General features: G+C 38.4%; 1 protein-coding gene across 1 annotated transcript; it reads right to left on the bottom strand.

Moving 5' to 3' along the window:
• Positions 1-311: 311 nt before the first annotated feature.
• Positions 312-17,556, bottom strand: loxl1 (lysyl oxidase-like 1). The gene is made up of 7 exons (XM_085382865.1): positions 15,996-17,556; positions 11,615-11,723; positions 10,222-10,359; positions 5,767-5,923; positions 5,307-5,402; positions 4,784-4,899; positions 312-2,818 (listed from the first exon to the last, which is right to left on the bottom strand). The coding sequence occupies exons 1-7, from the start codon at positions 17,083-17,085 to the stop codon at positions 2,812-2,814; spliced, it is 1,713 nt and encodes a 570-aa protein (XP_085238991.1). The 5' UTR covers positions 17,086-17,556; the 3' UTR covers positions 312-2,811.
• Positions 17,557-26,573: the final 9,017 nt, after the last annotated feature.

The raw sequence follows: 26,573 nt of genomic DNA, 5'->3' as shown, positions 1-26,573 counted from the left end.
TATCTTATATGGAGGGTGTATTTTTCTTTACTTGTAAAGGTCAGATTTGCATCCAAGCCAGAATTATGCCTGACAAAATAACATGCAGTACTTGGGAAAATGCCTTTGTGCATTAAACATATCACAGCTAATCTCTTACGAAGGAGGTGAATTCAGTAGCTTGTTACACTTGTCATAGAGCATTTCCCTTAGATCAGGTGACACATGCTACATGTGAGCTCACATGCAAACCTGCTGCATGAAGCACAGTCAACTATTGCTGTAAGAGCAGTGCATATAATCAACCTTATGTGCACACAGCAAACATGTAAATGTTTTTATTATACAAGACATTTTTGACAGGTGTTCACTGTTAGAAAAATACGGCACAGCCTCAAAACAGGTTAAAAATGCTGCATGTTAACCTACAGATAAGCTACTGCTCCACCGAATGTCAGAGTCACAAGTTGTTGGATTTTTCTTGGTAAGTGTACAGTACGATAATGATCTACAGACTGGATTAAAGAACTAAGCTTTTATAGAACAATATGAAAGACCTGCACAGAAAGGGGAAAAATTTGGATATGAAAAGCTTGAAAACACACACACAAAAAAATAACAGTAAAAATCACATTTTGGTGCTTTGTCATTTGGCCAACACTTACATAATAGAAACCAGATTCTCCCCCCCCCCCCCCCAAAAAAAAAAAAAAAAATATAAACTTAAATATTAAAGTAACATGTAAGATGTTCTAGTTATGAAACCCAAGTTCAGCCACTACTTATGACTGAAATACTGTGTGCAAAACCCATTTAATCTTTTTACATTATGTATTTATCTCTCTATATAAGTACTGCTATTGTTAGTGGCAGGGTCTGTAAGTCTGTGCTTAAATCCAATTATATCATTACATGCATGCACAGGCAACCATGCATGCATGTAATCCAGCATTATTGTTTGTAATTTTATCTCACTGCATATCCTCACATTTCACTCTCTCTACACTATATCTATGCTTTATTAACTTACTGCTTACAGAACATTTGCTACTGTTGCTGCTTCACAATAAAAAATGCACCTCTGGCGAAACATGGGGCAACTTCTATTGTAGTGTGCACGCGCACAAATATGCAAAAATAAGCAAGTTTTCTCTTAGGTACAATCAAGTACAATCAATCATCGAAATTGCATCAGCAAGAGAAAAAATAAATTATGTTCTTTTTGGCTTTTTTGATAGTAGATCAGTTGTAAATATTGGTTTGCCTCATCGTAGCACATGGCTGAATGTAGAAAATCTAACCATGGTTTGCTAATGGTATTATGGAAAAATGCTAGCTATTACTGACTTCAGTTAAAAAAATATGAGTTTGTTTGTCTTTATTGTAAACAAATCTAATCCTTAGATAGTATAGATAGTATACACACAGCATTTATTGTCAAATCAACCAGGACCGAGATCCAGAAGGACTAAAGCTATTTTTCTAAAGTCATAATTTGGAGTGCGTGCTCAATGACATTGCCAGTTGATTTATGGTTTTTTCCTGTGTGTTGTAACAGATTGGTAGGCAGCCATTGTAAACCACTGCAGGGATATCATTTCAAAACAACAGCTCATGAGTTGGAGAGGTAGGTAGTGACAGCTTTCTGGCACTCTGCATTATCATATTAAGGCATAGCAGTAGTTTGTCTTTTTTCCAACAACATATACTAGTTGAATAATTCAGATTATCAAGAAAGGAAAAAATATAGGTATTCACTGAATTCACAATTACAGTAACAGATCAAAATGGATATAACAAAATAATATCTATTATTAAAAACATGCATCTCTGGAATATTTGTATACACATTCTTCACATGGTAATGATGACCTATGTATCATCTGACCAGTGCTGTTGATTGAAGAAGAGATCACAAGATAGTGTAAGCATAGTGCTTGTGAATCTTATTTGTTATTTCTGCCAGCTGAGCTTCCTGTTACTGTTAAACTGAAATAAGAAAGGAGAAAAGAGGACATAACTGAAATATCTGAGGTTTTGGAGGAAAACTATGTCTGCTACTGACAGTCTGTCTTTTTTGCTGACTTCAAATTTGATGTTGCCAAATGAAAATATGACCTGCTGTCTTCCTCTTGCTGTTAACACAACATTAAACAGGATGTGCCCAGAGAGTCACAGGATTCCAGCCTGATCCACAGAGGCAGTGAAGAGAGAGAAAGAGAAAAAACTAACACATTATAGTTCTTCTGAGTCACTGGGCATCTCTGTCTGCCCCCACACTGCATGGATGAATGCACCTGGGAAGACTTTGTCCCCTAATTTTATTTGTTGGATTCCAGCTGAACCCTGACTTGTCTGGAACACTCATTTCAGCATGGGCACCATTTCATGCTTTTTATAATTCAAACAAAGCCACTCTGCGGGGGTGGCACAGCATAGATGTTTGTGTGGATATACACAAACATAAACACCTCTTTGAAAGTCAGTGATGTGTCCTAGCATGTAACCAAGCCAGACTGGTACCGTGGCAATATGAGATATGTAAGTGGGTGGGCAATATTATAGAACAGATTACAGGGATGCGAACTGTTGGTTCATTATTGGGATACTGACATGCGATATGCATTATGCAGCAGTGCATACTTGTACTACTACCTCAGTGCAATCTGATTGCTGGTGGAACCTATGCTTTTTTTGTCTGCCTGGGATCCCAAAGCAGTGCAAAAAGCAGAGACAAACGGCAACAATGAACAAACAAGAAATGGATTCCATTCACATTTCAATGGAATAGCGATCAGGGTCACTCTAATGTGGCAGCCTTCCAGTGTCTGATCAAGACCTGTAAGACAAACATATAAGAAACAACATCTGTGTTACATTCTTGGGACGGGAAATTTGGAGATGCTCTGTCACCACCATTACTTTCCTTTTTGCTGTATCTTTCTCACACTCATTAATGCATACATATTTAGGACCTTCATGAATGATTAGTTGTGTTGACATGAGGATTTCACAGTGTTGAGACAGTTGTAAATGTACTCTACCTTTAAGTTTTGTCTGTAGTTCTTTGAGGTGCTGGGAGGTTTGAAATGACTGTTGTTGTGAACTGAAGTGAATTGTTCTGAATTAGAATAATAGCTTTATGAAAGGGGATATGTGTCAGCTATCCAGCTAGCTTAATAAAGTAAATGCTATTTGAAAAGATTTTTAAGGTATAAACTCTGTGCAACAAATTAAGATTGTGAGGTTCAAACCTGCTATCACAATAATATTATCTAAATGACTGTTTTCTGTTTTCTTTCTGCCGTCTGGGGGTTGTTTGCATCTGCAGCCTGAAGTAAAATTGGCAGACAGTGTGAGTCGTGGTCAGATGCAAAACTCACAAAATGCTGATTTTCAGTTTACTTTAAACAATCTAATTTAAACCTTTTACTGCTCCGTTTATATAAACTGAATAAAAAAAACTGCATGACTTATGACTGTCTTTTGAGACAGAGACTGGTGGTCCATCATCTACTTTGGTTTGTGATAGAGTAGCTGAGGTACAATGAGGCTTTATTTCACCTACTTCTAATGTTATTCTAAAAGCTGATTAGCTTCGAGGATAAGCTTCCATGTACTCAGCCAAATACTACACTGACTTGGTCTTTTAAATGTAGCTTGTAACTTCATGTGCCCAATATAGTTGTATGTAGTCCTTGGCTGTAGAACAAGGTGTACTGCTTTTAAGTAAGCTGAAGAAGAGAAATAAGTGCCAGAGCCCTAGCATGAGGAGAGCCCTCAAAAACTGTCATTTTCAGCAAGATTTACATTTTTTGTCATCATCACAAAAACTGTAATTCAGTGGTTAAATTTAAAGTTTGACAGGCAACTTTAGCTTTACTAAGTTTCATTATGCTGCTTCAATGCTGCACAAACTACACTAGCACTTATTGAAGCTTAGTACCATTCTGCTAATAAAACATGATTAAAATGAGCACTTTAGTTTTATTACAATAACCCTTTCTTAGTGTAGTGCTACAAAATATACTTACATAAATCATGTCATTTGGATTAAAATGTAACTATAGACATCTCTTTTATGTGATCACAGATAAAGTGATGATAAAGAAAAAGATAGAAAAAGTGCAGATAAGGACACTTGATATGTTAATATCTATGACAGCAGGAGTTTTAGCACCTGACTGCAGCATACAAATCTTTTATTGGTATCAGCAGTTAAAAAAACTATTATACTATAGTTTGCTATTATATCCAGTTTTTATTAGTGTGAATATGCTTTGGCAAACATATTTTAAGGTTTTGTTTCACTGCACCAATGTAACAAAGGGAGATTCGTTGGAGCACTCAAACCTCTTTATATAAAGTCTTTTCAAGAGGATATGATAGTAATTCAGAGTGCAATGATACACTTCCTAATAGCACTATTAACAAGTTCAACACCCCTACATCTCCCTTTGAGGGAGAATATCAAAGTTTCAGAGGCTCTTAATCTTAATGGGAGAATGAGAGCATAATTCATTAAATCATCAAATATTTCAACCACGAACCCATTAAGTCCACTAAGTACTTCAAAACACTGTGCAGCTCTTCAGATAGTTGCATTCAGCCGCCACCTTATCATATGATTTAATGCAACTCAGTGGTGGGAAAGTGACACAAACCCTGATTTAAAGTTTTCACTTCAGTTTCCATTTAACAAAAGCATTTTCTTTCCAGGGAAATGTCTTTAAATTGGGAGAGCATTACAAATGCAATAACTAACCTCGCAGTGAATTAATGTCGTACATTTTGTCTTACTTACTGTGCTATCTTGCAGTTTTTCGTTGTAACAAACCGTCCTGTGTAGTGAATGTTACACCTAACCACATTGTTGGTAAAGTCTGACTCCAGCACCAAGAACTTGGGATTAACCTGGAGCTGGAGATTAAACAAAGAGGGAAGATTACAATTTACCATAAACACAAATCATTGCAAACACTGGCTGCAAACAATGGCGCTGGTATAGATGAGAATAAAATATTCTTAAATGCATTATGAATAACTCTCAACTGAATGTATAGATCTTTTTGTGTGGACATTGGAGCAATATTGATTAAATAAAATATGCATGAACAACAGACAATATGATAGATGGGAAACCAGTGGCACTGAACCATAAGGTGCTGCAACCTGAAAAACTCCAGATAACAAGAAACCTAAAAACTTCATGACCTGGATCAATTTGTTTTGGTGGCCTTGACCCTTTCTCACTCTATGAAATGTACTCCTGTGCTGCTTGCTAACTTGCCATGCCCATGGACGTCTGAGTCTCACTTGACTCTTACCTTTAGTATATAGTTTCCTGGTTGGATGTCAGTGATATCTATCCACTGGCAGTCAATATCAGCATTGTAAGTATCGTAGCAGCCTGGGCTCAGACCCTGAAGAAACAGAGGCAAAAAGAGAGGTTGTAAGGAATACTGATCTATGCCAAAAACAGCTGTAATGGTCAAAAAGTGAATATGATCGGATTATCTAATAAACATGAACAGAGCATAGAAGTTTATTGCTAATGTAACATCAACAAGCTAAATTTCATCAGGGACCATTTTTTACTAATACATCAATTGTCAGATTTATGTATTGGTGAAACACTGATATGTTTATTTCATTTTTACAAGTGGACTAGTCACAAAATGCATACCTACAGGGGATGGATATTGGCATGGTTCCTGATAACTATGATGTGAACCACCAAAGAATAATTGCCATTATATCCACTTCTGATTTTGTTTCTTGGATTACCTGAGTGTGAGCAGTGCAGGCATATCGCTTCAGGTGACCAAAGTCACATGTGGTGTCCTCCAGGCAGAAGCTAGCCTTGTGTCCCTCCGCCACTTTACGACCAGTACTGACCTCAAGTAAATCATAATGGCTGAACTCATCCATACTATGGTAATGTCTGTCAGAATGAGCAAACACACAATCAAAGTGGGCATCAGAAAGTTCAAACCAATGCTAATATTAGCAGTTACACAGTGTATCTCCATGGTAAAGTGTCATAGGAGAAATTACAATTAGTCTATTAATGCCGTTATGCTGCTATTGTACTTGCTTTGCCTTCTTTGCTTAATTTTAGGTAATTCAAATTTAAACTTCTAAGACAAAAACTGAATTGATGTACTGTCTATTCAGCCCGGTGACCTCAGCTGTTAACATTTTGTAACTGACGTTGCACCTTGACTGAACACATCATAAATCATCAAAGGGTAATGATACTAATTAATGACAACAATAAAGCATTGCTGAAGCAAGGTATTAGCACCCTAATGATGTATGAATGTTACTAATTAGCTTGTACAAATCGGCAAGATCAGAGGTGTTTGCATGTGTGTGTGGGTGTGAGTTGGTGTTTACGCTTTTTTTTTTGTTTGAGCATGGTTATTTTTAAGCGTGCATGCACATATCAATGTGTGTCATTTGTGTGTCACAGTATGAACACATTGCTATGCCTCTGTGTTCGTGTGTTTGCACAGCTTTAGCAGCTTAGGAAAGCCTGGATGCACATGACCACTGATCATCTCAACTGAACCGGAACATCAACCGAGTGGCTCTTAGTGTATGACTCTGTCAATGAGCCGGTCCATTTGAAATCATCTGCAATATTAACTGCTATGTGGCTTGATCATCTTCCAAATGTCAAAGTGACCCAGGATGCTATTCGCTTTTTACAAGCATGCTGTGCACATAATTGTGGTGCAAGCAGGCATGTGCATATTTGCATTGAAAGGTGACAACATAATTTGATGTTGATGAGGAAACCCTACTTCTGGGTCACTATTTTGATGGATTTTTGCAAAACACTTGCAAGAACTGAGTTATTAAAACATAAAAAATAGAAATACGCATTCTTTGCCAAATTCGTTTCACTTTTTTTTTTTTTTTTGGGGGGGGGGGGGGGGGGGTTGCCTTTCTTTATGTTCCTACATATACAAGTTTAAAGCATTTTCTTTAACTTGAGTTTACATGGTTCTGTTTTCAAGGACAATAAATTACAAAGAAAATACCTGCACCAGCACTGGAACACAGTGATAAGTTTAAGGAGTAGTTGATGGGTTTCTTTACATGATGTTATTCGTTATACAGATACAGTGTTATAGCAGCAAGATTTATATTCTAAGCAGCTACAGTTATAAAACTATTAATTAATGTATAGATGTAGTCTAATATGGAGAATGTAGGGGAAAACTAAATTCAAATAATAAAAAAGCCTATGCCAATTAAAAAAAAAACAAACAATCAATACATTATGCATTACAGGAAACACTTAAATTAGTAGTTGTAATATTTTTTTTTATATCATTGCTAAGTTCCTCCATTGCTTCGTCGTGGTGGAGACTGTAGCTATAGCGGGTGAGGTAAGCACTGGATCCGTTACTCTCAGACACTCAGACTATATAAATATTGCCCTTTTGCCTTACTTCATAGCCTGTGTTTCAACACAGCAACAGCTTTTACTGGAACAGTCATTAAAGATTGAAGGATGGCTTGGAAGGAAAAGTGGGTACTTTCCACTGATGGAGCAAGTGACCATTCAACGACTCATTTGTTCCATAGAAGAGCCAACCAATTAGGGAATGATTTCAGGTAGAAACCTGTCTGTTGTTATCTAAGGCTAAACACTGTCTTCATTCTAACTCAGGCCATAAATTACTATTTTGTCTCTTTTGGCGTACAAATATCGATGACTGTGGCTGTTTATATCCTGTTTTTTTATTGGGGGGTAAATGGGTACGCACGCAATTTGTGTGAGTGCATACATTCACATTTGTGTATAAAACAAGGAGGGAACTTGAAGGCCTGGAATGCTGAAACACAGCATTTGTTTGTGTTCCTGGAACTGGCATTCATTTCAGTGGCAGTCTTGAGATGATTATCTTCAGCAAGTGTGTGTATGTGTTTGTGAAATAGAAAGAAAGGGTGCAGGAAGCAAAGCTGGATGACGAGATGCCTGGAAGGGTCCCTCTCCTCTTTTGATTTTTGGATCCCCTTATTGACTATGTCAACTATAGGGAATGTAGTGTTGGAAGGACATATAGGGGATTTAACAAGAATAGCTTGTATTGGTAATGTACAAAACATTCCAATCCTTCTTAGTTGTGAGTCATTTTCCACTCGTCTAGCAACAAACAAGACTTTGAGGGTTCCTCAGATCAGAGCGAGGGTTATAAAACACAGGAATTACAGTAGGTTCTTTGAGAACTATTTAGCAGTGGCCTGCCATTTGCCTTCCAAAATGTGGAGGACCAGGATATGAAGACATACATCAAAGCACCTGCATAAATAGTGGCTGTAATCTTTGACCAAAAAGGTCACATAGCTTAATACAGTTGTAACATATGAGAGTGAGATAAATAGAGCACAGGCTGAAGAATTCTATTAGTAACTAGTGAAAAATGAGTCAAACAGTTTTAATGAACTTCTGATTCTTTCACCACTGGAATAAAAACATGATCTATCTGGATTTCTTTGTTCTCATTCGTGTAAAAAAAAGATACAGAATTTCAACATTTTACAACAATTGATGCTCAGAGAGAGCTCCTTTTTTCATACCTGTGTGCAAAAAATAGGAGTGGATGAAATGAAAGGCAAAACTGTCAACTGTCACTTGATTTGACAAAAATGTAGGGCAGGAAAGTTTATTGTAAGAATCTGGGCTAGAGATTTTCTTCCCCTAAAGAGGCTTCTTTGTAACCAAACACTCTGTCCCAGTAACCCATATCTGTGCTATCATACTTTAGCAGAAATTTGATCTGGTGTCATAGATTGACAGGAAAATTTGATTGATTTGTCATTCTGATCACACAGTCAGCGGAATGATTGCCTTGGCTTTCTGCCTCTTGGGAACCACTGTGTAAATGTAGACTGATGTCAAGCAGCAACAACACTGCCAATCTCCTAACGGCCAGTCAACATTCCTCTAAGATGAGAAAAGTAAGGAGAGCCTTGATCCTGTGTCAGCAAGCAGACTTGTTGAAATGGAGATTTAAAAAAAAAAAAGCCTTCATTTAATATAATATAAGAAAAGAATAATATGTCTCAAATCACCCCTTCATTACTTCTCATAAATATTTGATCTTAGTCAGCTTAATTTATATATATACACTAAATAAACTCCAGCTTGTCCAGAATGCAGCAGCCAGCTGGACATGACTTCTATTTTAGCTTCTTAGTTACTGGTTAACTTTAGACTTGATTTGAAGATTTAATTGGCAGACTTTGAGGCACATTCTAGACATTCTAGACTAGACTTGCACTAAAGTATAGCAAAGATCATCTAACACCTTTTTTGCCAGGTGGCAGCCTGGGGTCCTCAGCCAAGGCCCTGTTAGTATGTCCAGAATCTCATCTGAGAACCTAAGGAGGCTATCAACCTTATGTTGTTAGGGGACCTAGTCTCTAGAGCAGTCTTCATGAGGCGATCAGATTAGCGAGTTCCCTAATATCTCTTAAAGACATATTTCTATATAAGTTCTATGTACTGAGAAAGACAGTGAAAGTTCTGTTTGTCAAATTGGTCAAACCAACACAGCTGTATTCCATTATTTTTTGTGTAATGTGGCTTGGCTCTGGACTCCACAGGTTACCAACCTCAGATTACTGAAAGTGAAACAGGACTTTTTTAGTCAACCAGCTCAAGGTCTGTCCTTATTTATGAAGTGATCATATAGGCTACAACACAGAGTTTTCATGATAGTGTGACACCCAAGACAGCTGACCTCACATCGCACTGAAAAACTGAAAAAGAATCTTTTAGGTGTCCCAGTTGGATATGCAGTCCTATACCCATTCATGTGGCCATATGGCAATAAAGCTTTTTATACTGCCATTCACACAGTAGTTAAATACCGTTGCTTATGTTTTATTCCTTAGTGCAAAAACACAGCTTGCTTGGGTGTGATGAATATTCTTGCTTTGGTGGATTCAGTGTAATTAACCATTCGTATTTGATACTTCTCCGACTCTACATTTTTAGCAACTAATCCTTGTAAGGATTTCTTATTATTCTTAATGGTATGTACCTGTCTCTCATGCACAAAGAACAAAAAATGTTCTCTTAATTGAAGTTGAAATAATTAAAACTGACAATTTTAAGAAAACAATGAGGACATATTTTAAATATATTGTTTAAAATAAATGCATTCATTCAACTGAATCTGGAAATCTGCTGTGCACTATTGTACATTATTAAGCACTTACTGATGACAGCTGTGCCACTCCCAGGTATGACGTGGCCTGTTCGGCATGAAGTCAGCAGTTCCCTTGTTCTTCACTCGCTGTGGAAATCGTAGCAGGACCCTCACATCATAGTCAGTGGTCTCAGAGGTATAGGCAGAGCTAAATTGTGCACATATACATGAAGACAAAAATGAGGGGAAGTGTTGGATGCAGGCACGTCTGTTTCTCATAACTAAGACAAGGAAAAAAGAGCCCAACTGAAAATCTTCGAGGCAGGAGCATAGTTACTAAATAATTCATTCTACAGATTAAAACCATCTCTCCAAACACACTGTTTCAACATGGGCAGTGGGGGGAAAAAACGCAACCTATACACAATTAACTTTTTGTGCGAAAAAGGAGACACAACCTCGAGTTCACAATACCACTGAAAATCTAAGCCATTCATCTTGTGACTGTTGTTGACATTGGAGTGTATGGCAAATTACAACAGCCCATCTGTGGGTGATTGCTGCAGACTCAAGCAGGATATGAAAGGGCTTTGAGGGATGGCTGTGCTTGTGATGGGAAGAGAGCAAATAGAGGAGCCACAGGGACAACACACTTCCATCATTTCAATGGTGTCCTTAGTGCAGAGGCAGTCAAAGGGCCCAGGCCTGAGGCTCAGGGGATGCTTTTCACCAACACTGAGAAATGAAAGTAAGGACAGCCTCTATCCAGTCTTTTAAAGGGACCAGGATTTAGCTCATGTAAGTTGTGCTGTTAGTCAACTTTTTTCATTATTTATTTCAGAAATTATTGCACGGAATGGATATAATCCTGAAGGCTGAGTTCAAATAATGGATGGTTCACTCGCCGGTTAATGCTGCCCAAAGGTGAAGCAGCTCATAAAAACATGCTAGTCTTTCATAAAACTTTACATTTTGTTGTTAATGCATAAACCAAAGTGTGTAACCTGGACAGGACTCTAGCCTATGAAAAGTGCTACACAATTTAGTGTTCCCATTTACTGTTTTTGCAAACAGGCTCAATGCTGCCCTTAACCCCTTAATGCCCAGTGTATCATATTCGATACATACAGATTTGTTTTTGTTTTTTATACACTTCTACATAAGAGTGACACCCCCCCCCCCCCCCCCCCCCCCCGCAGAAACTAAATAAATTCCACAATAAAAGGGTATTGTGGAATTTATTTAGTAGAAAATGCAATACAAATTACAAACCATATATGGAAATTAAAATGTGATTCATTTAAAAAAAAAAAATCAATAAACTCGATTTTCAAAGAAATTACAATATTTGGTAATTATTTCATGGTTTGAACATTAAAAGGTTAAGCTTTTTAAAATAAAAATTTGTCACAAGCACAAAAACTAAAGAAATATACGAATAAACAAACATAGGATGTCTTTACCTGGACAGACATTTCTCCTCAGCAGCACAGCGAAGAGAGTACATGTGGGCTCTCTGAATATACGTCGAAGCCTGGACATAGTTGGGATCAGGGACCAGGTCAGGCAAACCTGAAATAACATATAGAGTTTTCAGCCTCTGTTGTCATTCACCAAGTTATCCAGTATCACACAATGGTGCTACAAAAGAAGTTCTAACATTTGGAAACAAAAAATATTTTTACACATATAATTTGAATGCTGTAGTAATGAATTCGCTGTAGTTCAAGCAGACAAATGCATTTAAAAAAAATCCAAATTCCAAGTTCACCTAGTTTTCAAAGTTTTTTGTTTTTTTTGTTTTTTTAAGAGAAAGGTAAATGGAGTGGTGTTGATGGAAGAGATAATGGGCAAAATTTCAGCAACATGGCCCACAGATCAAGAGTGGGTTACACTATAGACCCAGTGACCACTAATTACTGTGCATTCCAGATTATTATCATGGCTTTCTAATGAGATACTTTCGCTGTGAGGGGCCTCTTTGACAGAGGTGAATTAGGGGTCAAAGAGCACAAGAGTTACATCTGAATCCATTATCTACAAAATCCCCCAAACAAAAAAGAAGTATACAGCCTCACCCCGATTATATGTACTTATAGTGTCAGTCTTATTAAATATAAAGTATCATTTATTTAAAAGGTGGAAAAAAATATATACCTTGCTCGCCTACTTGCTTGGCTAATATAATGTGATCTTCCAAAATACAAATTTTGACATGAACATGTCACTTCAGCTTAACCTTAAATGTAACAAACAGACAAGTCATACCTGCTGGGGACAAGGATAAATTTGGAAATGTCTGAGAGTATTACAGAAGGGCTGATTGCAATTCAGCCCAGGTTTTTCACTATTTTTGTTTCTCAAAACAAGTGACAAAGATTAAGAGATGTAGCAAAGTAAACAGTGATACATAGAGAAAGCCAGACAGAGCGAGAGAATGTAATGTATGTGCCAGGGCAAAACAACAATGATCTCACACCAACTTCTGTTTTTAAAGTGGGTCACTGACCACATCTGTTAGAAAAACTGAAAGGAAAAAAAAGCAGGCCTGACTTGCCAGCAATGGTCTGTGACATGGCTTATCACCTCTCTCTGTTTGGTTCGCAAAGGCCAGGCACATTTAAATGTGAGCTTGTTCAAACAACTGAAAGTCAAACCTTCTGACCTCTAAACCTGGAAATCACCAAATCAAGTGCAATCTTTAATTCATGTTGTAGTGCGAGTGCAATGGGGGTAAAAAACAAACAAACAAACAAACATATCTTTTGATTTAGGACCCACAATGATGTGTTTAGTTGTAGCATGTTGTGGAAAATACACAGAAATGTCCTGGCATCTAACATCCAGGTGAGTCTTCCCCCCCAACTTGCAAGTTTAAATAAGGACTTTCCCTTTGAGGAGGCTGTGTAAATATCCCATCTGACATCTCTCTCTGAAGAACACATACAAGACAGGGGAAGACTTCCTGCGCCAGACCATGTAAACACTGTAAACCAGTGTGAAACACAGAGGTTTTCCAACAGAACTCTCAACTCCAAATATTTTCTCCTCACCCTAGGAAGGCTTTGTTCTCTGCCCCCTAATCTTTTGAGATGTGAAAGTGGGTCTCTTTCAGAAGGATAAAGTGTATTGAGACGCCAAAGCTGATCGACTCTCAACAGCATGTGACAAAGCCGCACATTACACTCTAAGTGGGGCACAGAGAAAAGAAACTGAATGTTGCCAAGCTTTTTATACCATCGAATATAGGATAATAAAAGACATGAGGTCTCCCTTTCTAGATACTCCCATGTTGAGCTAGAGCTGTTACTGCAAAAAGATTGGAATACTTAAAATTCAGTGTTCTCATTTGAATATGTAGAATCATAATCACAACATCTGACCCACATGGTTAACTCTAAACTCAAATATTCCTTTATTAGTTTATTTATATTTTCCACTTCTTCTTGCAATATGGCATCTATGATGCATCTTTGATGTTTATTAAACATTTTAGTTTTGGTGGTCAGTGAGCATGTTACAGATGAACTTTAGTGAGATGTTGAAATCTTTTCTTTGTATGCGAGAAAATAGTGGTGAATGTAATGAATGCAATAACTGCAGCACTGTACAAGTTACTGTATAATTATTCTCACTCCTGACTGTAGGAGGCTTTGCTGGTGAATATGAGAATATGAATATTGAGCTATAAGGGTAAAGCTGGGTTAGATTTCTTTGCCAGAAAACTTCACTGAAGATTACATAGTATTCACAAAAACACTGTAAAGGAGTAGCTTCCAAAACTAGAGGCACACAAAGCCTACACAGACAAAATCACATTTGTGGCAATATAAAGTAAATGGCCTTGGTTGATCACCTTTATTTTGCAAATACGTCTCCGTTTTAATCATAATTTGATAAACTTATTATATGCTGAGGATGGCAGAGACATGAGTTAAGCCTTTCCTCTTTCTAGGCCTGGGTTGTGGCTCATGTAAAGTGCCTCATAGCCAGTGTGGGTCAAGAAATATAACAAACTTGTTAAACTGTTCTAATTTTGCACATATGGTTCTAGGGCAACATATTGTAGTATGTCACATCCTATTGGCTGCATATTATCTGGCATTCAAGCTGGTGGTTGTGCACTACAATCACTGTTAACACCTGAGAAACAACTGCAGCTATTTGTACATTCATGTTTTTGTTGCCAGTGATGACATTTACCATGTTGCCCACCTCCGCTTAACCTAAGACCTCTATGTGCTTGGTATTTTACCTTTGAACTGATTTTAGTAGAAATTATTTGTAATGAGAATTTTTGTTATTGCAACTGATACAGATTATACTTGGTGTGTATTCTGTGCTTCACAGTGTCTGATACAATACACAATTGAATTTAAAAATGACAGTGTAAATACACTTCTCTTCTTACATCACCTTTAACACAACTTTACTATAGATCAGAGTAGTTATTATGATACTGTACCAGTTTAATGCCTTGCCGTGACGCAGTGCAATAAAAATGTCAGCTTTTCAACAGCTCCCAGTGACTGAATCTTTATCACAATGATTACTGAGGGCACTAAGGCATCTGCACACATGTTGGCTTTTTGTGCCTTGGAAATGGCTCCCAGCTCTAGAGTATTTAATGAATGAGTCTTGTAAGGCGTACAGCACACTAGAGAGACTGCTGTGCAGTATGGCAGATTATTGAGTAAAACAAAACGATAAACCTGCATTAACAGCCTGAGAATCTCATTGGAGGCCCTCATCTCCTCCCTATTCAAACCAGACACAGCTTCTGGCATGCAGAATATAGACACACATGTTGTTTGCATTGAACTAAGTCATTTCAAAATCTACATAGTGCTGAAAATAAACTTTTACCTACTGAGAACAATACTGTAATAATTTATGAAAATGGGTCTTATTAATTGCTAATAGTTTAAAAGAAATCATAACCTATGGCAAATAAACATTTCAAAGACAGTTCACTGCATGCTTTGACCCTCCTCATACTTCCCCCGAGGACTCTTACTAAATATTTATTTGATTTCCTGTAGCTGAAGCAATGGACCCCATGTGTTACAGGGACTTTCCACACTCTCCCTTCCCCTAAGGGAGTGGTGAAGTACTGTATCACCCTCCCTTGTTTCCCCTCAACTGCCATCAAACCCAGGAGGTAGCCACCAACACCCCGTCACCAGCCCCCTCCTATGAGGTCACCACCATCATTACTAAACTCCACACGAACATGAACCAGTGCACTTTGTAGAAGCACAGCACACCCCCACACAAAACACAGGGTTTCTTGTGTCTGCTCTCTGTACATTGGCAGGCTTTGCTCGGCACCTGGTTTCAATAACCATACAAGTGGGAAAAGATGAACCTTGTGTCGACTTTTCTTTGTTTGTAAACTGAAAGATGTTGAATTTTAAACAGCTGTTTCATTCCGATTACTTCAGATTTCTGATAAACATGGAAGAAGATGACTGGAAAAACTTTACGGTGTACTTGAAAGGGTGGTGGCCTTTCTATTATTCTCGGTCTTGCATATTTTGCATTCATATCTAGAGCAACAAGAGAGATCAGATGGCCAGCTTTTCATTTTTTGCCTCACAGACTGAAATACCTTGGGTGAATGCCTAGAACTGAACATGTGCCCTGTTTGAACTGAAAATGTCAAATATAATAAGTGCTTCAAGATTTCCGTGAAAACCAAACACAATCTTGGATCTAAAGCCATTTCACTTGTGTCACAGCCTAGTTTAATATTATTAAGATGTAGCTAAATGCGCTAACCAAAGTGGTCAATGAAAGATACACTGTGTTAGTTTATCAATGCCAAAATAAACCATACTTTACCTCTCTGATTTGGTCGGTACACACTAACACCATTCGAATTAGGGTTTTCAACGGCAGAATTTAGAGAATTTCTGCCTGAGGGAACGGATTGTACGAAGGGAGGCTGGGGTCTTCCAAATGGAGGAAACTGCTCATATTGGGGGCTCCTGACTGGCGGTTGATTAGCAGGTCCTGATCTGTCTACTATCACAGGAGGGGCCTGGTTGGCATCAGGGGCAGGAATGGCAGGAGCAGATTCCTCATTGAAGAGACTGTGAGTGTATCTGTGGTCCAGACCATCAGCAAATGGCAGCTGGGGAGCACGTGCAGGCACCACAGGATTGGATGCGTAGCCATATGACTGGTAGTAATGATAGCCATCATCAGTAAAGTCAGACGGAGAGCCTGGGAGCACAGGGGCCAAACCACCTCCATATATACCTCCAGTATACCCTCGTCCAGTGCCATATCCTGTTCCACCATACGCTCCACCAATAACAGGCTGAAAGGGGGGCTCGTAGCTCCTGACTGGTACATCCCCGAAACTGGGGTCATAAGGCACTGGTTGGAAAGGAGGCTGTTGAGGCAACGGGTACTGTGGGTAGGCTGGTATGTTATATGAAGATGAAGAAAAGGAAGAGGATGATGATACTGAGGAAGAGCCTGTAGATGGCCGGAAGCGACTGCTAGAGGATCCCTGGAATTGGCTACTTCCAGTGCTACCTGTGGTTTGTCTCCAATTATCAGGCACTTGTCCAAAGCCAAAAGGATGCCTTGCCTGTCCACGGACAGTTTCAGAGGATCCTCTTGAAGGAGCCTGTCTGCGGACATTGCCTCCTTGAGGTCTGCGTGAAGAGCGTGGACGAGAATCTGCCACAACCACCCTCGGACCTCTGTCCTGGGTCCCTTCTCCAGCAGGAATGTATTCAGCTCCACTGTTCAGTAGGCTAAAAACCTGGCCATTGTTCTCCCACTGAATCACCTGCCTCCACGGGGTGGAAGAGCTGTCCTGCCCTTCACCCTGGCTCTGTCCCTGAGTCTGTGTGGCAACCTGAGCCTGCCCTGAACTCAACGGGATGAATGCCAAACATGCCACAAAAATAGAAAACATACTGGCTCCAACGACAGCACACCTCCCAGAAAACCAGACAAAAAAACAACAACCTAAAAGCAACAAAAACAAACTAACAAAAAAATACCTTCCAAGTCCACCAGAAAATCAAACTTAAACCACCTGCAGTTCTGTCAATAAAACATGTGTTTCCTCTTCCCGTAGGTAGCGCTTTGGTGCAAGTGTTGAGAAAGATGCAGAGTTGAAAAGCCTGTGGTTGAGTGCATCTGCGGTTCTTCACTGCCAGCAGCAGAGGAGGTTGAATGTGCATTCAGGAGCAATGACACCCAGGAGAGTGAAAATGGGGTTCAGCAGACCCACTATTGGTGTTACCCTCTGCTAGTGCTATGAGAATATGCCCTGACTTCTCGTGTGTCTTCTAGTTCGCCTGTCAGTAGACTGAGCATTGCTCTCTGCCTTCAAAAAAGAAAAGCCTGTGCACTGCACGACTGCAAGCTTCTATTTGCCTGATTGCTTACAACGGGTTGTGAAAAAAAACCTCAAACTTTTTTTTACTTTTTTTTAAGGGGAGGTCCTGCATGGCCCTAGTGCTAGTGATATTCCTTACATGAGCTCCCCCAGAGTCAATATTATTATCTTCAAAGGAATTCAGACATAGTAAAACATCTTTCTTTTATCCTTGCGTGAATTCTTATAAGCCGATATAGACAGTGTGACCTTGACTACTCCAGAGGCTTGTTAAATTGACACTCTTTTTTTAAAACTTTTGAAATTACAGCACCCTTGTGCAGATGGTTAATTACCTAATTGGTTACAGGAGTTGTCACAAAACCACTGATGCAAGCCACACAATAAATATCCTCTGGTAGCATAAAGCACTTCTTAACTTTGAAAGGCATTTTGAGTGGACTTTGCAGAGTGAACACAGAGTGAATATAAATGGGATATGCTCAATGTAATATAAGCTATTCTCAAATATGAATGAAATAATATCATCCTTCAACACAGTTCTCTCTTTATATGGTGAATTTTAGAAAATGTGTTTTGTATACCCCACCCAAAGAAATATCAAACTACGGTCAATTACAACAGTGTTCAAAACCCTCCTCCCATCAAAAACAAACAGTCCTCCCTTCTCCACCCCTCATTCCCTTTTTTACTTGTAGTTGAATGCACAAAAGACATGCTGAGAGTATATTCCATGTTCCCGAGCAAGACAGAACTGCGTGTGCTTTTGTCTGTGAATACTTCTAAATCAGTCGTGCACTCTGAGGCCCTCATTTATACAATGTTCAGTGAGAAAAGTCATTAGTAAACACATTCACTTGGGATTTGAAACTGTTTGGTTGCTGCTTGCCTTGATAGAGTGCACGCAGAAAGAATCAGATTTCTCCGTTATCAAAGTCAGCAGTTTGTATTTTCCTTGGCATGTCTCACCGGGGCAAATGGCCACAACGTGCCACAGACCAAAGAAAGGACAACATTCTTCAAGAGCTGTAGTGGTAAACATTTACCATGGCTCTCTTAAAAAGGATAGAGAAAACAACCTGAAGCTGATTTCAGTGTGTCATGTAAATGTAGTACAAGGAAAAGCATCATTAAATGTGTGAGTTTGTGTGAATTTTTGCTGTGACACTTTATGAGGTGATTTAAAGTGGCATAAAAAAATTCCTTTAGGAAGGACAATGTCCAATACTTCATACCCACATTGCCCCACTTTGTTGAGTACTTATTAAAGCTGAGATTCTTTTTTTCTTTTTCTTTTTTTAGAGCAACCTTGTTTTTATGACTTGCATGCTCCTAGACTTCTTTTTTGGCTAGTTAAGCTTGAGGGTTTTTCTTTTCCTAATTACAGATTGATCCCAGAGGATTTTCCTGGGAGTCAGAAATTGCTGCTTAAAAGAGGAAGACCAATAGAGAGCCCCGGTGCCTTGAAATCTTGTCACTGAGACATTCCTTAGGGATTAAGCTAAGTTGTGAGGCAAGGTTGGCTGTTTTTGTGACTACTGTGTGCATCTGCTGTCTGCTGGAAACACCATGTACCCTGTGAAGTACGGTGAAAGAACACATTGATCTCAGTGGCTATACAGCACAGGAGGAAAACCCAGGGAGTAGGTATCCTGCTGAGAGCAACCTTTAGTTGCACTGAATCAGAGCTAGGCATCCTTTTATATACTTAGAACTTTATCCTATGAAACAGTGTACAGTATGTAGACAGTACATACCGATGTTACTGAGTGTTATTAGTCTAGAATTATATTGAATGGAATGTTTAGTTTAACTCTTTACAAACACTTTTAAATCAGGCGAGATTTCTTTTCTTTTCTTTTCTTTTTTCAAAAGAGCTGTCTCTTTTCCATAGGGATGCTTTTTCTGCAGTGTAGATTTCAAGTTAAGTTTGACAACTGACACAAGATCACATAAGCAAATCACAATATAATGAAAAAACCCTCTCTTTCTTAGAAGAAAAAAGTTTGCTGCTGACAGTTGGCATAAGACCTGGGTTTCGCAATATGCATATATATATATATATATATATATATATATATATATATATATATATATATATATATATATATATATATATATATATATATATTGATCCTTCCCTTATTTCCAAAATGAAAGACACTGTCTGTTACACAACTAAAAGATAGATGAAAACCATGCAGAAAAAAGACAAAAGTTATATTGGCTGTCAGTGTAGAACATCTACCTTCTTGCACATACCCACAATGCCCTGTATTTGTGTGATGTAAAATGGAACAACGCAGCAATAGTTCAGCAAACATGGTTTTATGAAGTGAGACTTGTGTTACGGCTAAATTTGTGTATTCAATGTCAAACATGAAAACCCCACTTCCTGAAGTCGGCTAAGAATTTGACACATTCAGCATTTTGTTGTCCTACAGCTTTCCTTCCCCATCTGTAATCTGCTTGAGAAACATAAAAGATTGCTGTGGCGGCATTTTTTGTGGAACATTTCCAGCTCTTTGGCAAATGATTTTTGGGTCATGTTGGGGAGTTTTTTTGTTTTGTTTTTTTAAATTTAATCCGAACATTAAAGAATACAGAGCCTTTGTTGTTGAGGAGCATTGATTTGATCTGTAACGTAGGTGTTAAAATAGGTCAGTGAAATTGTTTCAACATTCCTGCAATAACAAAAGGGTTTATTATTTCAGTTAAAACAGGCCTGCAAGTACAGTACACCAAACAATAAGTTCATTTATAGCTTTACATTAAAAAAAATCTAGTTTGTACTTGAGACTCGCAGCAATCCACAACCACAAATTGCAACTGTTTGACACTGTAATAACTGTTGACTCTTGAGGAACACATCAGATCCCCTTCGCTTTTATCTTTATTCACAGCATCTCCAATATTAAGTAATTATTTCCATTCACAACTTCCTCTTCACTACGGCAGGGATTCAACAGCTGAGGTAGGCGATTGCACGCACATTTGGTAATACCTTTGGAGCAGTCAGCCTTTGAAGTACCCACCTGCTTTCCATTAATTTCATTTTCATTCAAGGAGAGTTATCAGGCACCTGCACTCTGTTCTTGGCTCAATATCAGATACTAGGAGACAGAAACAATGAAAATACCTTCAATCACAGGATCACTTAAATTTGTTTTTCTTTCCTTGCTCAACATTAAAATGAACTTGTGATCCTGCTGTTAAAAAAAAAAAATATTGATTGACTGTTTCAATCTTAAATGTGCTGTAACAAGGTGCTATTTTTTGTGGAAAACACTTCTGTTTTATAGTGCCATTAGAACTGGGGTAGTTTTCTAAATGTGTTCACACAACAGCAGCGCTCAGTTATGAGGTCCTAAATGCATGTTGTGAGTTTTTGTACTCCAAAGTGCAACACCATAAGGTACAGTTAAAGCTAATAAGCGAGCAGCTAGAAGCTCAGAGTCTTTTTAAACAATCCCTGTATCTTTAAAAAATATTAAAGCAAAACAGATCTTTTTTTATTTTCTCTGTCAATCTGGAACTAGTGAAGACTTCATATAGTAATCTTAATTTTATATAAAATTGTGACTCACCGCCCCTATGAAGATTTAAAATGCTGAGATAAATCCTAGTTGGATTTATGAGCACATGTTGAAAAACCTCTTTTCTAATTACTTCACATAGACCTAAAGATCTGTTAGTGACCATCTCCCAATCCCCAGTCACAATTTTAAAAAATTTACATTCCCTGACTGGTTATCAGTGGTAACTAATGGTAACTAGAGGTTTCTGGCAGTTGCTGCAATGCTAAAGATCAGTTCATGTAGACCTAGACACCGGTCAGTGTATCATATACTACATATATCATATATAATTTTAGTATATAAAAGGAGCACCTATTACTTTGAAGGCAAACATATTATTTTCAGTGCTAACACACACGTTTACTTTGAAAAATAGTGTCTTTAGTTTTTGGTTTGTTTGACACTTTTTCAAGCTCCATCACAGCTCGGAAAGTAGATGGTGAGTTTTCTCAGACAGATCCACTTTTTCCATGGAAGCTACAGTCGACAGCAGCAATCTGCTAGTGATCAAAACAATCAAATCAAATGTCATCGTCCAGTAGTCCACTCACTAACTGGTTAGGGAATACACATTGGAATTCATATAGCAACAGTGCATACGCACAAATCAGTGTGTAAATTGTGTGTACGAACATGTACAAATGAGTGATTTATCAATATGAATTTGTTTGTACTTGCAAGCATCTCTCTTGCAACATTGTGACTACTTTTACACTTCACCTGGAGGTAAATGTGTTTTCTTATATAAAGAAATGGGGCCATGGTAGAATGCTGATAGTATGTAGACACTATTTAGATAAGAGCCTGTTGATTCAGAATGATTTTGTATTCTTAAAACACGCATGGTGGTAAGAACAAAATATGCCAGTTGTTCCATACTTTTGTGTAGGGTAAGAATCTATGGAAGCCCGTTTCCGCCACTAAAAAAAAAAAAAAAGGATCCATAACTCAAAATTTCGAGTTATTTTCTCGAAATTTCGAGTTATTATCTCGAAATTTCGACATATTAACTCAAAATTTTGAGAAAAACAACTCGAAATTTCGAGTTAGCGCTGCCAATCAGTAATCTACGTGAATGACGTCATTTCCATGTTACCCGGAAGCTGAAGCCCTCAGCTACAAATGCTACAGCTAAGCTACCGGTATTACATCCAGTCGTGAATGCACAGATTGCTGAGTGTTTTCAGCCTGGCTTCACAAATGATGAAATCCCTGTGTTATTAGCTGAATCACATGGTGTTACTATCAGCAAACATACTTTAATTTGTTGGGATCCGTTTTTGAGTGCGCGGTCCTGCGCCATATGCTTCCGGGTAACAAGAAAGCGACCTCATTCACGTATATTTTTGATTGGCAGAGCTAACTCGAAATTTTGAGAAAAGTAACTCGAAATTTCGAGTTATATTTCTCGAAATTTCGAGATAATAACTCGAAATTTCGAGAAAATAACTCGAAATTTCGAGTTATGGATACTAGCTTTTTTTTTTTTTTTTTAGTGGCGGAAACGGGCTTCCATAAGAATCAAACTGTGGCTGAGGTTAAGGGAACAAAGAGCTGTATGAGGTCATTTGTACTTGTTTAGTGTCAACAAATTACTAAAGAAAGAAATCCTCAAAAATAAGCAATTAAGCAAAGCACATATATACAGTCGCTGGCGCATACAGCCTTACCCAGATAATACAATAAATAGATGGAGAGTCTCCACATGAAGATTCAAACTCTTTAGTGATCCTCTCATAAATAAGCCTGAGTCATGAGCACTTTGACTTCCTTTGCTACCGTACAAATGTCTGGAAGGAGATAGATGTTTTCACTCTTCACACATTGTATGTGAGCTCACTGGGGTATTAATCTGCTCATCTGCTCTGTCTGTTTAGGTGTGAGTTCATGACCTGTAACCCTCGTTTCAGATGCAGAGTCTAATTTGAGCTCGGATCCCCTGTGACAGTGGCCTTTTGCACACACCGCTCAACCTCGAGGGAAGGACACAGAGGCAACACACAATCTAAATCAGAGATTATAATGCAAACAGCCCTGTGGGGCTCACTAATGACTAAGGTGAGCCTGAGATGCAGCTCCAACTCTGGTTTAGAATATCAATTAGGTCTCTCAGGGACGTGGAGATGGAAGGAAGTGACTGGCATAGTAAGCGCCTAGCGCTTGTCTGTGGGCACCACTAGCACACGCTCTGCACCACAACGACTGCCAGGAGATATTGAGCAAAAAGGAAAAGAGGGAAAACAAAGTCGAGAATTGTAAGGTGGTGTGGTTGGGGGAAAGTGATGCAAGAGGGCGAATTCCATTGTCATGCGTTTTCCAAAGAAAGAGGAGCTTGTAAATTTGTTCGAGCAGCCTATTCAATTAGCTCCAGACATCCACAGCTGGTCCCCAGGGAATCATCTCCACAGATGTGTTGTGTGGTGTTGTCTCCACACCCCAGAGAAGCACCCTTCTTCAGCTCTCTCCCTTTCTCCCTCTCCTTCTCTCAACTCTTTCCTCCCCTCTTTGTTACATACTCCTGACAACAACAAGGTACTGGTAATCAGATGCTGGCTGAGTTGGTATATACAGAGCACAGAGCACAGACAACAGGCTGAATCTGAAATCATCTCACACCGCCGGTTGATATTGTTCAAGGACAAAGAGTCATCCCAGGCCCTCCTCTCTCTAGACACAAAAGCAGGCATACTCAAACACACCCATATTCAGAGTAATGTACAAAAATAATGGAAAACCCAGCGTTTACTGGATTCATGAAGATGTGGAGTGCTTGTAGGGCAGCATAATGTTACTATTTCATTAGTCTGATACGAGCAGACTAACCTTTGACACAATAAGCTTCGACCATAAGTAAAAAAAAGAAGGCAAACTTCTCATTTGTAGTCTGCAACCATTTTACTTTGGCTTATACCAGTTTCTGTCAGATACAGTATTATTACTGTATCTGACAGAACTATTATAGTTAATAGTGTTATAGTCAAATCAAAAAATATTCAATCCCATTGATGATTTGTTCCTTCTGTGACCTGTGTCAGACCTTTCAACAAAATTTAGCATAGGATCAAAGGACATTTAGGCAATCAGAGAATTCAAGTTTTAAGTAACAACTGTAAAGTGATCCAATAGTAAAAGCAATCATCAGCACGTCGTGCTGTCTTCAGTTGACTTTAACAAAAAGCTTCTGTTAAGTGGGGCAGAGTCTCGGACATTGTGGTGGGGAAATTTTGGGCATCTCTTCTTTGCAGAACAAATTCAGGGCTTCAGTGCTAGCACTCTGGAGAATCTGTGAGCACGGACTGCTCATTTTGCATCAAACACAGCATCTCAGTGAAGTTCAGGTTCAGACTTTGACAAGGCCATTTGAGAACTTTTATTTTATTACTTTTGAGCCATTCAGTGATGTATTTGTTTTGATGCCTTGGATTGTTTTCTTCCTGCACAACCCAGTTGCACTTGAGCTAAAACTGACAGAGTGATGACCTAACCTTCTCCTTCAGGATTTTCTGTCAGAAAGCAGAATTTATCCTTCCCTCAACTATCACCCTAGCCCAGAAGCAGCAAAGCATTCCCACTTTACACTGCTGCATCCATACTTGACTGAAAGTATGCTATTTTACTGGTTTTCAGCAGATGTTACAGTAGCTCCTACTTTCCAAGAAGCTCTACTTTGCACACAGTCCACAGAATATTCTACCAAAATGTAAGTGGCCGAGAGTGATTTTGACTTCAGCACTCTCACATAGATGCCATTTCCCCCTGTGCCCTATTTTCTATGGACCTTTTGTGACTTCCTGGATGAGCTGTTGACATGCGCTTGGAAGAATTTTGGAAGTGTGTCCACTTCTAAGAAGGTTCACTGTTATTCCATGTATTCCCCCCTCACAGATGTAATGTCAGGCCCATATTATTTCAAAGCCTAGGCCGGATCCCACTAAGACTGATGCCATTCATTTGATTTTTGGACAGTGTGCTAGTGGACCTTTTACTGAACTCCTTTGAACATGCTATATTGAAACACTTATTTCATTAGTAATCAGGTCTGGAAATATCTAGGGTCAACTCAGAGACTATATATAGGAGATGGATCTTGCCACTATGAGATCACCCCTTGGTAATATATATATATATATATATATATATATATATATATATATATATATATATATATATATATATATATATTGATTTAGTAAATGCATGGATAAATGCATTTTCACATCACTGTTTAATAGATTAGAGTTAAATAATATTTAAATCTTGCCATGTTTCCTACATCGACCTACTTTATTTTACATTTTTTATGATAGAACACATAAAACAGAAGAGATAGACTTTTACCTGTAATATTATAGATCAAGAGTAAAAATGGTAAAAATGTTAGCTTTTCTGGTCAACTGATACTATCCCGTACACAACAATGTGTTGTGTGAATGTTTAACATGAAATATAAATGGGTATGGAAAATTGCCGTATTGTGTTCTATCAAACGACTTTGTTGAACAGAAAAAAGTAATTCAAGATAAAAATTCAGCTTATTACTTCTTCCTGCCCGAAGTGTATTTTTATCTGAATAAAGTTTTATTTTTGCATCAGTACAGTGTCTCCGCTACCTTCTCTCTTTCCCCCTTTCTCTCTTCCACTCCTACCTCACCCAGACAGAGTGATTGATCTGATACGCCATTGAGTCAGATTACATTATGCAGTTCTCACTGATAAGAGAATAGCGAAACAACTATTTTCTTTCCCCTTATCTCCTCCAAGAGGCTGTGTTTCTAAAAGGAGAACTAGCCTCCCTGGCCAGATATCATTATTCATTTTGATCCAAGGCTTTCAGTACATTGATTACATTTTATAGGCACACAAATTTCACATGAGTGGTCAGCACTAAGGCCATTGCTCTCTTTGCTCACCCTGAAGAATATAATCCAAAACATCACTACAACTCAGTTTATGCGATTGCTCAAAAAATGTGAAGCATCCTAATCATTGCGGTCAGGTGCTGAATGTGGAGCTTCTTCCTCACATTCCACCTTTAAGACCTTGTCTTGCTTAAATAACTGCCTAGGACACTGGGTGTGGGAATTTGAGCTTCAATGCACCTCTCACCCTTTGGGAAGCACATGAATTCTTCTCCTGCCACTCCCCAGAATGGCTCAAGACATCTTGTGCCTATTATTCTGAATTCATAACAGCAGGGAGTTCAGTTTTTCCACAAGGAAAACTGAGAGTAAACTACTGTATACAGTAAAATTACCACACAATATAAAACGAATTTCAGATTGATTTAAAACAGAAAATAATAACATGTGGAATCAATCTTAAACTAATAGATGCAGAATAGTCCCAGAAGAATAACACAATATCTCTGTTACATACGAGTTCAATGTTTAAGTATTTTTTAAACTTCTATTTATCCTGGGAGGGTTATGCAATAGCATCCTGCCTCACAGTCACATGTAGTCATATCTAAACACCACTCAG

Source organism: Rhamphochromis longiceps, linkage group LG1 (genome assembly GCF_057381845.1).
Source record: "Rhamphochromis longiceps isolate RC_006_pf linkage group LG1, R_longiceps_female_GT1.1, whole genome shotgun sequence".
NCBI classification, from domain to species: Eukaryota; Metazoa; Chordata; class Actinopteri; order Cichliformes; family Cichlidae; genus Rhamphochromis; species Rhamphochromis longiceps.
Note: the sequence above shows the minus strand (reverse complement) of the source record. Positions and strands in the feature narration are given on the sequence as shown.

Excerpts from the sequence above, each read along its gene's own strand:
- loxl1 (XM_085382865.1), bottom strand. The coding sequence starts at position 17,085 with ATGTTTTCTATTTTTGTGGCATGTTTGGCATTCATCCCGTTGAGTTCA. Across the intron at positions 5,403-5,766 it reads CCTGCACTGCTCACACTCAG|GGTCTGAGCCCAGGCTGCTA; the intron begins GTAATCCAAGAA and ends CTGTTTCTTCAG. Across the intron at positions 4,900-5,306 it reads CAGGAAACTATATACTAAAG|CTCCAGGTTAATCCCAAGTT; the intron begins GTAAGAGTCAAG and ends TTTAATCTCCAG.